The sequence below is a fragment of the Eleutherodactylus coqui genome, chromosome 3 (assembly GCF_035609145.1).
Source record: "Eleutherodactylus coqui strain aEleCoq1 chromosome 3, aEleCoq1.hap1, whole genome shotgun sequence".
Classification (NCBI taxonomy): Eukaryota; Metazoa; Chordata; class Amphibia; order Anura; family Eleutherodactylidae; genus Eleutherodactylus; species Eleutherodactylus coqui.
Window position 1 is genome coordinate 274,027,797 of NC_089839.1, and position 17,936 is coordinate 274,045,732.

Below are 17,936 nucleotides of genomic sequence, written 5' to 3' on the forward strand. Positions count from 1 at the left end.
TGCTAAACTCAACCATGACCCGCCGAAGACAAGGCCATGTTCATTTTTCATAAGAAACCGTTTGGACAGCCCAACCACTTTTTATAATCAAAATCATGAAGGGTTAATAGCATAGTTTTTGAAATTATGATATTTGCTCTTTGAATATCAAATTTTAATAATGTCTCATAAATCTACTGTGTGGACGTCTTGTCTGCAGGCCCATAATTACATTGCTAGGGAAATAATTCTTTAACTAGCTGGTTCTGGACAGTTAACCTTTGCCTTGTTTGTGTACTGTCCAGCAATACTGACACCCTGTGCCTTCAAGAAGCTGGGTATGACTTATAGTCAGGTTAGAGTATGCATGCTCCTGTTATTTTACCTCTCTTAGTTACATAGGCGTAGGGTGGAGCTGGGGATATGGAGGGAAGTTTGGAGAGTGATGTCTTCATCCTTGTTCTGTGTATGGTGTAGTGATTATGTGCCTATGTGTGCTTGTCTGCTTTGGGTCCCCTTGTCGATATCCCATATCTTGGGCGCCCGGTGTTTTTGTACAGAGATTGGTCCTGATGAATATGCCAGTAACCGAGGATATGACTGTACATTTCACATCTACGCTGATGGCTCTAATCCGGACGGCACTGGATATAAAAATAGCCAAAGGTAAGAATTTTAAAAAGTTACATTATAGAGTTAGTGTGTTAGAAACAAACCCATTTCTTGTCAGATCCTGATGTAACATAGTTTGTTTAGACTGAAAAAAGATGCGCCCATCCAGTTCAGTCCATTCAGTCCATCTGTACTGTTGGACCAGAGCAGTGTTCCTCAAACTCTGGTTCTTACGACCGCCCCCCCCCCCCCCCCCCCAGCTGGTCGTGTGTTCAGGATATCCTATAGAGAGCACCTGTGCCAATTTCTGAGGCACCAACAATAATGACATCACGTGTGAAATACTAAGGAAATCCTTAAAATATGGCCTGTTGGAGGTCGTAAGGACTGGAGTTTTGGAAATACTCATCCAGAGAAAGGCAAACCTTCCCCCATGAAATAAAAGCCAATTTTCCTCATTAAAAAAAAAATATATATTTCTTCCCGACTCAAAACATGGCAATCAGAATACATCCCTGGATCAACAACTCTTTGGAAGTAATCTAATGACGGTACTCTGTAACATTGTTATACTCAATATACACTGGTCCACCACAAGAATCCTTAGTCCAGTATTAGGTTTACATCTAAATTGGGACTGAACTGAGGAAAGTGATTTTGATTAACATCAGACTTTACAATAGATACTGTAGACATTTATTGTGTGTTGTTTCCATCCTTTCTCTTGGAGGTGGAGCTGACAGACAACAACTGGACTCGGAGCTGCAGAAGGAAATCCTGGCAATTTGGCCAAATCTATCTCAAAAGATGTTGGACCTACTTGTCCCCATGCCAAGATGTGAGGGTTTTAAGAATATTTCGGGTGAAATATCAACAAAGTATTAATGTGATAATATGAGATAGTTATGCAAATATGAAGCATTAGCATTTTACTAGGTGAGGAACATATCACCTTCAGCACTTGATAGCATTGAGTGAACCTTGGAATAATTTGGCTTGGCTGGTTTGCTGAATTTCAGCAAAACGTTTGTCTCAGTCCAAATTACTTCTAACCAAACCGGAACTTCACTGGTACCTGTAAAATTGGTGCATAATATTGTCTAAGAGCTTTAAAAGTCCTGTATAGTAGAATTAGGTCACCTAGGAATATATCTAAGTACTTTGCAGCTGTTTTAAGGCTAGGTTAATAAAGAAAGAAGAAAATGAAGAAAAAAAAAGAAGAAAATGAAGAAGAAAAAAAAGTGCTTACATGAGACGATTTTTGCCCAAATTTCCTGTTTCCAGCAAAATTTAGGGTGATATCACCCCTGTAAAGGCACTTTTAGACGGAAAACAAGAAAAAAGGCATGCAGTATTTTTTTTCACATCAACCACCTAACCATGTGAAAAAAATCATTTGTCTGAATAGCCTCATTTTAGGGATGTGTGCTGTCCTTTGAATTTATGGATAGCACATGGCCCATAAATACAGCCATTTGAATGGGCCCTTAGCATGTCATTGGTTATTCATCCTGCTTTCTTACCTGGCCTTCCATGGAAGTAAACATGCATCCAATGTAGATCCAGGCAAAACTATAGCTACTTCCGTCAACTCCTTGATACACATAATACATCGATCTGCCGGACAATAGAAGCCACCTGCCCAATATTGTACTACTGCAGAAGCAAACCAGCTCCCAACCATTGAGGCATTGACTCCACAAGACCTTTGAAGTTGACTACTAACTCTTTTTTTAGCAATGTTTCTTACAGTAATTTTTGGGTGGGATCTAACCCATACACATCAGGGAGACTTTGGTTCTCACGACCCTTTCAACTGTTGATTGGTTGTCCTTCATGGAGCCACTTTTGGTAGTTACTAACTAATGTATATTGGAGATGCTCTGACCCAGTCTTCCAGACATCACAATTTGGTCCTGGTCAAAGTTGCTCTTTCCCATTTTTCCTGTTGCCAACACAACTTGAAGAACTGGCTATTCATTTGTAGCCTAATATATTCAACTTCTTCACGGGTGCCATTGCCCTGAGATCATCGGTGTTATTCACTTCACCTGTCAGTGGATTTAATGCTATGGCTGATTGGTGTACACTAGGAATCCATTTGCTAGGAGAAAGGACATTAACAAAACCTTGGAGACCCCCTTTAAGAGAAGTTATAAAACTGTTTCTACTCATCATAGCCATAAAGAGGGTGAAACTATATTTGATATTACACTAAAAGCCTCTTCAGAAGCAGTAAAAATGGAATTGTAAGCTTTATCAGCTTCACCAGCCTTGTCTAATTCTATGCACTGTGATTTGAAGCACAGCGTGTTTTAATTCAGTGTGAAATTAGTCGAGGCTCTCTGCACCTTCACTTGTTTGCCTGCTGTGTCAGACTGACAGCAAGATATGTGAAAAATCACTTAAGAAGCATAGAACCTGATAAGTTTGCTTTTTGTGCCTGAATGTCGCTTTTGTAATAAGTCATTGAAATAACAATTCATAAAAAGAATCTAATTTCTGTAGAACCGAGGATTAAATAGGAAATAAAGTAACAATTTGGGAACAAAAGACATCAAGCTTTCGGTGGAACAACCTAAGAAGCTGATAGGACTGACGTCCCAATCAACCTAAATGTATCTAGCTTCAGGTTTTAAAAGGGCCGTTACCCTAAAGTAGAAATGATATATAAATAGAGCTAATAAAAAGAGACTAGCTATGAATGATTATGACAAAGTCTGCAGATAAGAGAATCTTGGGGGTAGACATTTTTCTGTTTTTCTATCCATCAGCTCATTGAAGAACACAACAGTCAGTAGGGTGGCCCATAGAGATATGGCAAAAAATAAAGTGGCAGCTATAGAGCAAGACACCTTCCCAATTTGTTACATCTGCTACTAGTAATGTTAGGGGAAAGTTTTAGCTTTAAATTCCAACAGCAAGATGGGGCTCAAAACTGATGTATATTATGGGACATGGTGCTTAAGATGTCCAATTACCAAAGCTACAGCATTAATATTAACCATTTGCTGTTGCAAAACAACCACTATACTTTAACCCCTTAATGACATGGCCTATTTTGGCGTTGAGGACCAAGCGATTTTTTGGTATTTTTCCATCTCCATTTTTCAAAAGCCATAACTTTTTTATTTTTCCGTGGACGCGGCCGTATAAGGGCTTGTTTTTTGTGCGGCGAGCTGTAGTTTTTATCGGTGCCACTTTTGGGTACATAGACTATATCGTAAAACTTTTATTATTTTTTTTATGATAACAGGGAGAGAAAACGCATCAATTCTGACATAGATTTTTTTTTTCTTTTTCTTACAGAGTTAATTATGCAGCATAAATGACACACTAAATTTTTTCTGCGGGTTGGTACGGTTAGAACGATACCAAAATTGTAATTTTTTTTTAGGTTTTTACACTTTTTTGCAATAAAACCCCCTTTTTCTTGGAAATCTTTTTTTTTCTCTCTATGGCCTTAGTCAGACGGGCGATTTTTCGCGCGATTTGCGCATGCGCATGCGTCCGGCGATTTTATAAAACCATTGCTTTGCAATGGTATCGGACACATGAGCGCTTTTTATGCGCTCGTCTGATAAATTATAGAACAAAAAATCGCAGATCACACCTATCTGTGATCTGCGATTCCTGTTCTCTTCTCTATATGCGCTCAATGGGGCCGGCGGCAGCAGCGCCGACCCCATTGAGAACATATAGAAGACAAAACCTTCTTCTCTGCCACAGCTGTAACAGCTGTGGCAGAGAAGAACGATGTTTGCCCATTGAATTCAATGGAGCGGCAATACAGCCGCTCCATTGAAAGCAATGGGCTGCCGGCGTGCGCTGGGTGAATTGTCGGGAAGGGGTTAAATATATAAGCCCTTCCCTGCAATTCATTCTAAAATGTGTTAAAATAAAAAAAAAAATTGTATACTCACCTTTCCGCTGCAGCCGGAGTCCAGCCGCGGCCGCTGTCAGTTCTCCTGAACTGCTTCTTGGCACTATTCAGCATGCGGGGCTTTAAAATCCCCGCCTGCTGAATGATCTGCCTCTGATTGGTCACAGCCCTGATCAATCAGAGGCTGAAAACACTCACACACCCATTCATGAATTCATGAATGGGTGAGTGACTGCTGCCTCTCAGCGCTGAGCCAATCAGGGGCAGGTCTGACTCACATCCATTCATGAATTCATGAATGGGTGTGAGTGAGGCATGCCTCTGATTGGCTCAGCACTGAGCCAATCAGGGGGCAGGTCTGACTCACACCCCCTTCACACCCACTGCAGGACGGCCACGCGGAGCTCCGGCTGCCGGGAGAAGGTGAGTATACAATTTTTTTTTATTTTAACACATTTTAGGATGGATTGCAGGGAAGGGCTTAGGTATTTAAGCCCTTACCAACAATTCATCCCGGGCTCGCCCGCAGCGCATTGCTTTCAATGGAGACGGCTGTATTGCCGTCTCCATTGAATGCAATGCGCTGGACAGCTCCGGCCCGTTTCTAATGAAACGCGGCTAAGAGCAGATTTTCCGGCGATTTGCCGGCGATTTGCGCGCACCGGTCATGCGATTTGCGGATGCGCATCCGTCATGCGATCCGCAAATCGCGCGAAAAATCGCCCGTCTGACCAAGGCCTATAACTGCATTCAAAGTTCTGTAACTTTTTTATTTTTCTATGTACGGAGCTCTATAAGGGCTTATTTTTTGCGAGATGAGCTTTTTTTATTGGTACCATTTTGGGGAATGTACGGCTTTTTTGATCACTTTTATTGCATTTTTTGAGAGGCAAAATGCTAAAAATTAGCATTTTGCCTCTGTTTTTTAGCATTTTTTTTAACGCTTTTTGTCGTACAAAATAAGAAGCATGTTCAGCTTTTTGTACACGTCGTTACGGACGTGTCAATACCCAATATGTGGGGTTTTAATTTTTTTTTACCTTTTTTTATGCTAATATTAGAAAAAGCATTAAAAAAGGGTTTTTTTTACATTTTTATTAACATTTTTCTTTTTTTTACCTTTTTCTTTTCTTTTTTTTACACTATTCGAGTCCCTCTGAGGGACTTGCAGCACTGTGCCTATGATCGCTGTCATAAGGCATGGCAGAGCTACTGCTCTGCCATACCTTATCACTTATACAGCGATCATGGGCATAGGCAATACATGACATCGCGAGAGCCGGACGGAGACACAGAGGGAGCGCGATCCCTCTGTGAACTCTTTCCCTGCCGTGATCTAATTAGATCGCGGCAGGGAAGGGGTTAACAGCAGGGGGCGCATCTCCGATACCCCCCCCCGCCCCCCGCTGTTGCAGCGCGACGCCGGCTGTGACTGACAGCCGGCTCCCGCTGCGGGATAGCGCGGGATCATATGTGATCTCGCGCTATCCCCAGGACGTACCGGTACATCCTGTTGCGGGAAGTAGCAGGCTCCCAGGACGTACCGGTACGTCCTGGAGCGGGAAGGAAGAATTAACAATGGCATCAATGGCATTTGTCATGTACTAATAATGGTCCTGACAACTAGAGATGAGTGAGCATGCTTGGATAAGGCAGTTACTTGAGCGAGCATCACTCTTCTCGAGTAACTGCATTCTCGTCCGAGCAGGCTCGGGGGGCAGCTTGGGGTAGCGGGGGGAGAGTGAGAGAGATCTCTCTCTCTCCCCCAACCCCCCCCCCCCCCCCCCCCCCAGCCTGCTCAGATGAGAATGCAGTTACTCGGGAAGATCGAGTAAACAATGCCTGACACTCGTCCCCATGCTGTTGCGCGGGAGGTAGTATCACTGGCTCGCTCACAGAGCGTCCGGCAGGGAGGCTGCAGGGATTTCACCCCTCGCTCTCCCCTGCCCCTCTTCATTGACTTAACATAACGGCCGTTCAATGCTGAACGGCTGCTATTTACACTGAACGATCAGCCTGCAGCATAAATGATGGACAATGAGCTGAACGCTGATCATTCAGTGTAAATAGCAGTCGTTCGGTACTGAACGTCCGCTATGCTAAGTCAATGGAAAGGGGCGGGGGAGAATGAGGAGAGAACTCTCCTTCAGCCGCCACACTGTGAGCCAGCGATGCTAGCCCCCATGCAGCAGCATGGGAGCGAGTACATGCGGGGATGAGTGTCGGGCATTGTTTGCCCGACATTCTTCTCCCTCTAAATGGGCCCTTAATCCCTTTGCAAGGTCTGAAAGAAGTTGTCCCACTAGTAGAAGTTATCTAGAAGACAGGGGATAACTAGTTGATTGTGAGAATGAAGGTCCCCTAATGAATGGAGTGATAGCCATGCATTTGCATTATTACTGCATTAATTTCCACTTTGATTGATTATCCGTTCAGTTGCATCTAACCCTCGGTCACTCCATGGATCAATTTTCTTCACGCCTTTTCTGTCTTTCACGGCTTCTTTCAATTCCGTGACTGACATGTTGGTGGTGGCCTTGATTGAATCTAGCCATCCTGTTCTTTGTCGTCCTGATCTTCTCTGACTTTGCCAAGCATCAGTGCTGTTTCCAGTGAGTTAGCACGCATCACAAGTCCAAAAAAAAAGCCGCTGTTTGATGATTTTGCCCTCTAGTGATATTTTCGGCTTGACACGGTTTGTTCGTTGTCATGGCAGTCCAAGGTATCCGTAGTATTCTCCTGCAGCACCACAGTTCAAACGCATCAATTTTCCTTCTGTTTGTTTTTCTGAGCGTTCAACTTTCGCAACCATACGTCATTGTGGGAAAGACGATTGCATTGACCAGTCTGGTTTTTGTTGCAATGCTAATATCCTTGCTTTCCTAAATCTTTTCCATTCCTTGCATTGCATTCCTACCAAGTGAAATCCGTCTCTTGACCTCAGGTCCAGATCTCCCATTGCGATCGCTTTTGGATCCAAGGAAGATGAAATCTTGGACCGTCTCGACTTCTTCGTTGTTAATTTTTATGTTCACTGTACCGTTGCCTACCGCAGTCATGACTTTCATTTTCTTGCTGTTGAGATACAGTCTCAGGCGTTCACTTTCCTTTTGCACTCATTGGATAAGGTGTTCTAGGTCCCTTTCACTTTCTGCAAGCAGGGTGGTGTCATCTGAATATCAAAGGTTGTTGACATGTCTGCCACCTCTTTTGACTCCGATTTCTAAATCATCCAAACTGCGTTGCATCATGAATGTTTTTGCGTACAGATTGAAAAGGACTGGTGATAAAATGCAACCTTGCCGTACGCCTTTCTCAATTCCGAACCATTTTAACTAGACTACTGCAGAAGCATTTTACTATCTCTGGCAGTTCCTTAGAAACAAAAGGAGTGGTGGTTCTTATGCCTAAGAGTCACTCCATTCTTCTGGAGACCTTTGAGACCCCAGAATGTGTGGATAATAGATAACGTCTATTAGTGGGACAACCCATTTAAAGAATACGGTAGGGTAGCTACCTTCCAATAGATGGCACCAGAGAGACAGTTTTCCTTCTTTCTTTGCTAGAACTCTATTTCAAGTTGAACTTTGCTAAAACTTCAGTTCAGCACAAACCCAAACCAAGCTTTTAGCAAAGTTTATCCAAAATAGGTTTCTACTAGTTCGGTTCGTTCAACATTAGTCCTGAACACTGGTGTATAATACTGTCTAAGAGCCATAACGGCCCTCTATAAAACTCTGTTATGCCGGACTTTTATGGCTCATAGACAGTGTTCTAGCCCAGTGTTGGGGATTTGGTGAACTTCCGGTTCGGTTTGAAACTAATTTGGACCAAACTGAACTTTTCAAAAGTTCGCTCATAACTATATCCAACCCTTGACTAGGACTCCTTGTTTGAATTTATGTGTCTATTGCATTTTAAGTAAAAATTTTACAACTTTCTGAAGTTATCAGAATTAAAAATAAGCAGCACAAAGTGTGATCTTCGGGTTCAGATATTGTCTAGTCTTCCTCACTAGGGTTGGCTGCTCCCCATTCTGAGCAATAGAATGTATTTAACTTTACAGCAAATAGCAAATTGGAATTCCTCTGAAGGATTTTAGTACCTGATCAGTTTTAAAAGGCCTGGCTACATCTTGTACAGCATAACGTACTACACAGGAAATTCCATCACAGGAACCTTAGTTGCATCTGTCAATGACAACTTTTGAATTATTTTCCTCCAGCCAATGACCTGACTGTGGGCAAGATTTATGCTGCTATGATGATCATGGACTATTATAAGCAGAGTAAAGCGAAGAAACAGAGACAACAGCTGGAGGACCAGGTGAGAAATTGTCACAACCTGGAGGGCCTCTGGATAACCCATATGTTTTCTGCATAAGAGCAAACACAATGTGTCCAAGACTTGAGTAATTACATCTGTTCTTAAAGAATCTTTACATACCAACTGTTGTGGCTGTGGTGACTTTATAATCTCTATGTAGTCAATTCACATGATTATGCGTTATTGATTGTACGAAGTACATAGTCTCAGTCATCAATGCATAAAAATTGGCATTATGGCAAGAAAGTTGGGACTATATTAAGGAATACCTGCAGTTTAACTTCAGAGCGCTCCTGCAGCTGAAGACGAGCTTTATATAAGCGCTATATGGGGCTTTCGTCAGCTGCTGTAATGAACTGAAAATGGCCGACAGAGGAGGAGCACTCTGAAGTGAAAGTGCAGGTTCTCTTTAAGGGCAAGACATATTGTCATGGGTCACCGGCCGTGTGGTATCAGGATGACATCATGACGTCAGACCCGCCCAATGTGATCCACACGCTGGCACATGCTCAGTGTCTTTTCAGTGCTGGATGCTGACATGAGCAATTCTCTGCGGGTGTGTAGATGGATTGGTTGGCTGGGAGGTGTGTCTCCCAGTTGGCCAATCAGCAACTGTCTGTACACATTCATTTCGTAGCTTCCTCATGGAGAACGCCAGTTATGCTTTCAGTCTGTTGGAGTTTCTAGTCACGTTGGTGGCTCCTGTCTTGCTTCATTGTCAGATAAGTCTGTCTGATGTAAAAGTATACTAGGGTGTTGTAACATCTAACTCCTGACTATATTGCTATTGTATTTCATCTGGTTTATTGTGCTAGTATTGCATTCTTTATTATTCTTTAACGGAAACTTTATCCCTGTTTTCCATTTATAGAGCGTCAGGGTCATCCCAATTTCCTGATGTGGGGTCACCCTCATCAGGGCGAGTACTCTACTTTTAGTAGTTAGGGTCAGATTTCCCCTCTGCCCACTTTTGCTTTTTATTATTGATATACTGTGTGTATATCCGTCAAATAGAACTACTAATTACATCTGACTTGTCCGAGGTGTTTCATGTCCAGTTCAGATGTAACACATTTATAATTTAGGTTGAACAAAAACACGTGCCTATCAGATTAGGCTTCTTTGAACTATCTATTGGCTCCAGAGCTAGATAAAATAGCTTCCTCCGGGTTTATCTACAGAGCATGCATAGATATCAGTAGGGCCTATACCCAAGGAGACTCAAAAGCCGCATAGGAAGACACTAGTATATAAATGACACATAGTATGGGAGGGGTTCTGTGACAGCTTTTACATCGGCCTCAGAGCTTAAAGTTCCACCTCTGAGCTTCCTACTCCTAGTAATAGTCCTAGCTTTATCTGACAGTGGAAAATCATTCTGACACAATTTGGTAAATTAGATGCATTTCCTTAATCAAATTCACCAGATTTATTTTCACTTTTAACATATACTATAATACTGTCCACTCCTGCAGTTGATTTGGCCATTACAACTCTTTCTGTGTACTAACTACTCTTACTGTAAAGAGTCCTTTCTTAAACTGATAATAAAATTGGGTTTCTTTCATAGTCAAATAATAATCCTCTGGCCTTTGTAATCTATTTACCCCTTTAATGCTTTCAAGATCCCTGAATGTTCTCATCCAAGACCATTACAATCTGGTATGGTGTAAAGTAGCTATTAACCCCTTAAGAACCTATGATGGATATATCTGAAATAGGCTGCAAGATGAGGTATTGGTTGCATTCGGGAGATGTTCTCGCTTCATACAGAAGCTTAACTGCTTAAATGCCACGGTCACTGCTGATCACAGCATGCCAATGAATTGCTATGACAGCCTAGAGCCTACTGGTCTGCTGTTAAAAGTACAATATATCGCAATACTGAAACATTGCAGTATATAGTACAAGCGATCAGATGATTGCAAGTTCCAATCCCCTATAGAAATTCTCTAAAAAAAAAAAAGTAAAGATATGTTTAATAAAAAAAATATTGCACAAAATAAAAAGGCTTACAGTGCCTACCCACTAGCGATATATTTTCTTGCGATACGAGAGCAAGTGCCTCGCAGTGCAGAGAAAACTGTGTGACATTGCTCAGTGTTTTCAATGGGGCCAGCGCCAGCAGCGCCAGCCCCATTGAAAAAATAGGGAGTACATCGCGGACTTTTGCCACAGCTGTGACGGCTATGGCAGAGGATACCTTAATCCCCACGGGAATGAAGGAATCCTTTGCCACAGCTGTCACAGCTGTGGCGGAAGTCCGTGATTTTATCCCATTGCTTTCAGTGGGGTTGTCACTGCTGTGGCCCCATTGAAAGCAGTGGGTTGCAGGCAACCCCCGCAGTGATGATTTTTGGGAAAGGGCTTGAAATATAAGCCCTTCCCTGAAAATCATCCCTAACTGTTAAAAAAAAAGTTTAAAAAAAAAATTATACTCACCTAGAAGAGCCATTCCGGCTCTTCTGTCTGTCCCCGACAGTCATCTTCAGTCTTCAGGAGGCTGGGGATTGAAAAATCCCTGCCCCTATAAAATGCTAATCTCATTGGCTGAGCCCTCAGCCAATCACAGGCAGCGCTCAGCCATTGAATGACAACTGAGCACTGCCTGTGATTGGCAGAGCGCTGTGACCAATCACAGGCAGAGCTGAGCTGTCATTCAATGGCTGAGCACTGCCTGTGATTGGCTGAGCGCTTAGCCAATGAGACCAGTGCTTTTCTGGGGGCGGGGATTTTTCAGTCTCTGGCCTTCAGAAGATGACTGCAGAGGCCGGACAGAAGAGCCAGACAACTCTTCTAGGTGAGTATTTTTTTTAATTTAATTTTTTTTTTTTACAGCTAGGGATGATTTTCACGGAAGGGCTTATATTTCAAGCCATTCCCCGAAAATCATCGCTGTGGGGGTTGCCTGCTACCCACTGCTTTCAATGGGGCTGCAGCAGTGCCGACCTCATTGAAAGCAATGGGATAGTATCAGCTGTGACAGAGGATTCCTTCATCCTCGCAGTCCCCGTGGGAATAAAGGAATCCTCTGTCATAGCTGTCACAGCTGTGGCAGAAGTCCACGATGTACTCCGCATGTTTTCAATGGGGCGCTGAGACAATATCGCAGATTTTTACTCTGCACTGAGAGGCTTGAGAGTAAAAATCATAAATGATTATGAAACCATTGAAAATCATTGGTTTCATAATCATGTGTTTTCACTCGTTCTTGCATCGCAACAAAATATATTGCTAGTGGGTAGGCACCCTAAAAGTAGGAAAAAAATTCCTAGTTCTTTACCAAAAAATTAAAAACAATTTAAAAACATAATTGGTCTTGTCGCATTCTATATGCCAGAATTGCATTTTTTGTCATTCTGCATATCAAAACCAAATAAATGTAAAAAATCATCAAAAAGTTATATATACCCCATATTGGTACCCATAAAAACGACTGCTTGCCCAGCATAAAATAAGTGCTTACACTGCCCTAACAGCAGCTTCAAAAAAAGTTATGGTATGGTGGTCAGAATGAGACAATGGATAGCATTTTTAAAAGTTTCATATTTTGTAAAAGTAGTAAAACATAATAAGAATTACATAAATTTGATAACGACATAATCGTACTGACCTGCAAAGTACAGTCAATGTTATATTTACTGCACCGTAAACACTGTTAATGCACGACCCCCCACAAGGACTAAAAAACAAGAATGAAGAAGCAAAAAGTGGCTCATTAAGGTGTTATCACATGGCACCCTGCCATACAGTATTCCTGCCAATACAGTAATACATTGCACCTATTCAGATGAATGGCTTTCTATGTACTACATGTGAAGCTTGAGACTGTATTAGAACTCTGGTTTACAGAGGGGTGTCCCTGGCAATGGAGTCCCCCTCTATAATGTACATGTGCCATAATTAGGTATAGGGCCAGGGTCTTTCTCCATAAGACATTCGCTTTAAAAATACAGGTTTAAAGAGTACGGTAACTGCACTTACTACAAATTTATGATATGTCAGAGCAACAGGTCAAAAGATTTGACTAGTGGGGGTCCCACTGCTGAGACCCCAATTGATTCCTAGAACTAAGACGCTGCAGTGTCCACTTTTGGCTGTCTTTGTTGCTTGCTTGCTCCTCTCAGCAGCTGAAGATGGACTCATAGAGGTCTGTAGACCTCTTATAGACCTTTGTATGTCTTTCTTCAGCTACTGAGAAGAAACAGACAGCCAAAGGGCCACATTGTAGCGATCAATGAGGGTCTGAGCAGTGAAACTCCCACCGGCCAAAACTTTTGACATGCCAAAAGTTTGTAAGAAGTGCAGTTACTCTTTAACTTTTATCATGGGACAACTGTTGCCTAATGATAATATACAAATCAGAGTTTGGAATCAGATTTACTATTGTTGCACCCGGATTCTGATGCAAATTGTATTAGTCTTTCATCTCGATGGATCACCTTGTGTTCGACTAATCTGTATATTTACTCTTTAAACAGAAAAATGCTCCAATGTTTCAGAGAATGGAAGCATCTTCCTTACCCGAGGAGATATTGTCCAATGCCAAAGCCTTACCGTTCCTCCAGCAGGACACCCTGTCAGGCCTGTGAGTTAGTTGTGTAACAGACAGTATATCATATAGTAATAAGAGCCGTAGCTTCAAAGGCTGATTTTTTTTTATTGCTCTGTGTTACATGGCCTGTCTTTCAGGGATGCCTTCCCATCACTCAGTCCTTTGTCACCGGATGAAATATTCCAACCACCATGTCTGGATAGGGATGATGAAGACTTTGAAGAGCAGCTGTCTCTGGTAAACATAGCTTTTAGAGGTGCTAAAATAGCCCATTAACCTAGCATTGTCATTCGGTGCATTAAGGATAATCTGACACATTTCGGGAACGTCTGAGCTTGTAAAGAATGGTCACTGAATGGTTGTCAATGTGTATCTTAGTGCACAGACAAGGCAAATTAGGTGATTTGCCTTGGCATATCCGTTCACCCTTGAACACCATTAAGTTTTTGGATTCTGTATTGATCAAGTTCTTAAAATATCCTTATAGCAGGTGGCGCTCTGTTTTTACATATGCAAAGTTTGAAATCTCCTGCATAGACATAGAACTAAATGATAAACTTCTGGCTTCCTGCAGCCACCACTATGGGGGAGCTTAGAAACATTTTGAATATATGATTTTTTTACATTGAATTAAGGGGGCTGTGCCAAGTTATAATGTTATTCCTTATCCACAGCATAGTGGGTAACTTTATGATTGGTGGGGATTCGAAGACTAGAACCTCCATGATAAATGATGTCCCACAGGTCCCATCACGAATGGAGTGGAGGACAAGCATGTGCATCGTTGTTCTACTCAATTTAGTAGAAGCGTTGGTAATTGTTGAGTGCAAGTATTTAGCATTCTCCAGCAACCCCAGTGAAATGAATAGAGAAGTGAAGTACATGTGCGACCTCCACTACATTCATATAGGGACCTTTGGACCCCGTTCTCAGGATCATGGGATTCCCAGGGTTGGAGTCCCACAGTTCATGGAGATAAAACTAATCCAATAGTGTTCAGGAATATAGCTAGATTATGCGAATGCTCAATGTTATCAATTGGTTCAGATGGCTTTACAGTTCTACTGTCGATAAGGGATACATTTGTAATTTGGCACAGCCCCTTTAAGTAGTAAACTAGTAGGCAGTAAGCTCCTCAATTCCATCTAGTGCTGACTGTAGGCAGCCATCATTTTATACTTTGTAATCTATGGCTTTGTGCAGAGAAGTGTGTAATTGACCATTATAAAGAATTTAACAAAATTAATCAGCACAGAATGTGGGATCTAAAAATGTAATAGTGTTATTATTAGAGATGAGCGAGTACGCTCGGTAAGGGCAGTTACTCGAGCGAGCCTCGCTTATCTTGAGTAACTGCCTTCTCCTCCAAGCATGCTCGGGGGGGGGGGGGAGCGGCAGATGGTAGCAGAGGGAGAGAGATCTCTCTCACTCTCCCCCCCCCCCCCCCCCTGCCCCCAAGCACGCTCGGAGGAGAAGGCAGTTGCTCGAGATGAGCGAGGCTCGCTTGAGTAATTGCTCTTACCGAGCAGGCTCGCTCATCTCTAGTTATTATTTTTCTTAAAAAGTAACCCATTGGAAAGAGGAAGACCCAACTTTCATTCAGAATTAGGTCTGCTAAAACCTCTAGAGGTCTAATACATTAGGCTAAACTGAGCAAGCACAGGACATGAGATAATATTGTAATAAGTGATGATAGAAGATAGCGGTTGTGTTAGGGGATGGGTTTGTTCACATATCATAAGTCCATAAATGAGACATAACTAAACATGTGTCCCTCCTTCATGCCACTTTCACCCTTGATCCCATCCAGGGAACGATCATCAATGATTAAAATGTAGGCCCACCACTGCAATTTTGTTATTGCTCCAATGCATCAAATAGACTTGCAACTATTCTCCATCTACAGCCTCTCTGCAGTCCATTTGGTTTCATGGTAACAGACTAGAAACAAACCCCGTGCAGTCTGATTTTGCCTTCATGCTCCCTTCCATTTGTCCACTCTTTCGTTTTAACCTCTAGAATGTATATAAGTATGGGATGGGTGGAGGGACTATAACTTTATGATCAGACTACACATGGCTTGTTTGTAGTCTGTTACCAAAGAGATCAATAGGGTTGCATAGGAGCTGTAGACTCAAAACGGTAAGTGATTTTTAACCAGGATTTTTTATGATAATAGCTTCAATTAGGTTTATAATATGCATTTAAATTATACAATTTGCTTGCAAGACTTACAATTTGAAACAGTATGTAGGAAATCACTACTAGAGGAGCTCTATCAGTTTAGTTCATTTTATTCATTGTCTAGAATTTCTTTCCCTTTGGCAGCATTTCTTTAGCAATGACAGCTTACAGGTATATTGTTTATATGTGAAATGTCTTGTTTTGTATCTTGAATGTGTTTTGAGATGATGCCAGACTTGCTACATTGAAGTATCATGAATGTACAAGTTCTCATTCAGCAATCTGCAATATGTTAATGTGCTTGGTGCCAGATGTTTTGTCACTAGTATGTTATCACCTGGTATGACATCTATGTATGTCATTCTGTCTGCAACAAGAATGGAAGTATACCAAGTCTCTCAGTGTGAAACATGCTGTCAGCTCACTGATTCTGCCTGGTCACTGCAGTGTATGGCTTTGTCCACACCTGAGGGTAATAGCGCTAGAGTGTGTCCCTGTTGCAGTGTCATTGCACTGTGTGTCTTCAAGTCTCAAGCATTTTGTTGAGTGCCTCCATGCACACACAGAACGGATCTACCTACAGGGCACAATGACAATGGCCCATTGGCACGTCCAATTTCTTAACATTAAACATAATAAAGTAATCATTCATTATTAATAGGTTGCTGGCTGTAAGAATCCACTACATGTCATAATTAAATGAAATCCAAGTTTTAAGTAATGTTAATGCTTTGAAGAATTTGCTGTATCCATGAAAAAGGAATTATCTAGCTTAGAAAAACAATTTTCAAATACCTCGTTAGGAAATTCTGAGTTAAATGGATTGTCCAGTTGTAAACTATTGATGGCCTATTCACAGATTAGGCCATCAATAGTAGATTGCTGAGGTTCTGTCACACAGGAACCCTTTGATAAGTTGTTTGCACTCATGCACTGAGTTGATTTATGCAGGAAGCAGACAGCTCCATTCCCACTGCAGTGGTCAGACTTGGTATTGCAGCCAAAGTTCCCATTGAATTCAATGGGAACGTTGTCTGTAATACCAATCCTGGCCACTGCAGTGAGAACAGAGTTGTCTGCGTTCTGCAGAAAACAAACAGCTGATGAACAGGGATCATGGCTGACAGACCCTTGCTGAAATATGCTGTTGATGGCCTAATCTGTGAATAGGCCATCAATAGTTTACAACTGGACAATCCCTTTAAAAGATTGAGGTCACTGGTTCAAGATTTCATTTGTCAGAGTAAGGCATTATATTGCCATAATTTCGAGACTACTTTCTCACTCTGATACCTGATTCCTTTCCTTGACTCTGAAATCTGACTCTGATCCTTGGCGTTAAAATCTGACTTCTGACTCCGGTCCTTGACTCTGAGGGTGGCTTCAAACGAGCGTGTTTTTGCGCATACATAGGTGCGCACCTACGTATGAGCAAAAACACGTGTATGCAGCTGCGTGCATTGTTTACAATGGAGTTGTGGCTACTGCCGACGGCTCCATTGAAAACAATGCTCTGCCGGCACCCCTGAATTCTTTTTCTTTATATATAAGCTCTTCCCTGAAAAAGAAAAATTTTAGTGTAAAAAAAATACCTACGCCTCCGCTGCTGCCATGACCCCCACGGGGATGAAGAACTAGTCTGCTGCATGCGGGAGATGTTTCCTTCACCCCCACTAGTTAAAAGAATTCTCTGCTGCTACATCTACCACATCTGTGGCAGATGCAGCAGAGAAATTCTTCAATTTCCTACCGCAGCAGTCACACACGTCAGCTGCGGTAGAGGATTCTGCTGCTAATTGATTTCAGGGAAGGGCTTTAAATATAAGCCCTTCCCTGAAAATCAAGTAAAAGTACTGTAAAAAAAAAGACATACTTACCTCCCTTCGTCTGCCGGACTCAGCCGCGTCTTATCCTAGCTGTCCCCGGCTTTCTAATGCTAAGTTATCAGCAGCCGGGGATTTAAAATCCCCACCTGCTGGTAGCTCAGAATGTGATTGGCTGACTGCTTTAGCCAATCACAATCAGAGCTACTAGCAGGCGGGGATTTTAAATCCCCGGCTGCTGATAGCTCTGCACAGCAGTGCAGAGCCGGGGACAGCGCGAGGAGTCGCGGCTGAGCCCCGTCAGCTGAGGGGCTTTCAGGGAAGAGCTTTAAAGATAAGCCCTTCCCTGAAAAGCCAATAAAAGTAGTGTTAAAAAAATAAAATAAAAAAACATACTCACCTGCCTTCAGCTGTCGGGGCTCAGCTGCGACTTCTGGCGCTGTCCCTGTCTCTGCAGTTCTGAGCTATCAGCAGCCAGGGATTCAAAATCCCCGCCTGCTGGTAGCTCTGATTGTGATTGGCTAAGCACTTCAGCTAATCACAATCAGAGCTACCAGCAGGCGAGGATTTTAAA

The 17,936-nt window shown here is 42.3% G+C and overlaps 1 protein-coding gene across 1 annotated transcript in view; it reads left to right on the plus strand.

Annotated features, from left to right (window-relative positions):
- Positions 1 to 17,936, plus strand: part of CACNA1E (calcium voltage-gated channel subunit alpha1 E) — a 427,487-nt gene that overhangs the window by 395,333 nt on the left and 14,218 nt on the right. The window contains exons 39-43 of the mRNA XM_066597440.1: positions 540 to 645; positions 1,322 to 1,429; positions 8,700 to 8,800; positions 13,282 to 13,388; positions 13,493 to 13,592. Of these exons, the coding sequence (XP_066453537.1) occupies positions 540 to 645; positions 1,322 to 1,429; positions 8,700 to 8,800; positions 13,282 to 13,388; positions 13,493 to 13,592 (522 nt within the window). The remainder of the gene's footprint in view (positions 1 to 539; positions 646 to 1,321; positions 1,430 to 8,699; positions 8,801 to 13,281; positions 13,389 to 13,492; positions 13,593 to 17,936) is intronic.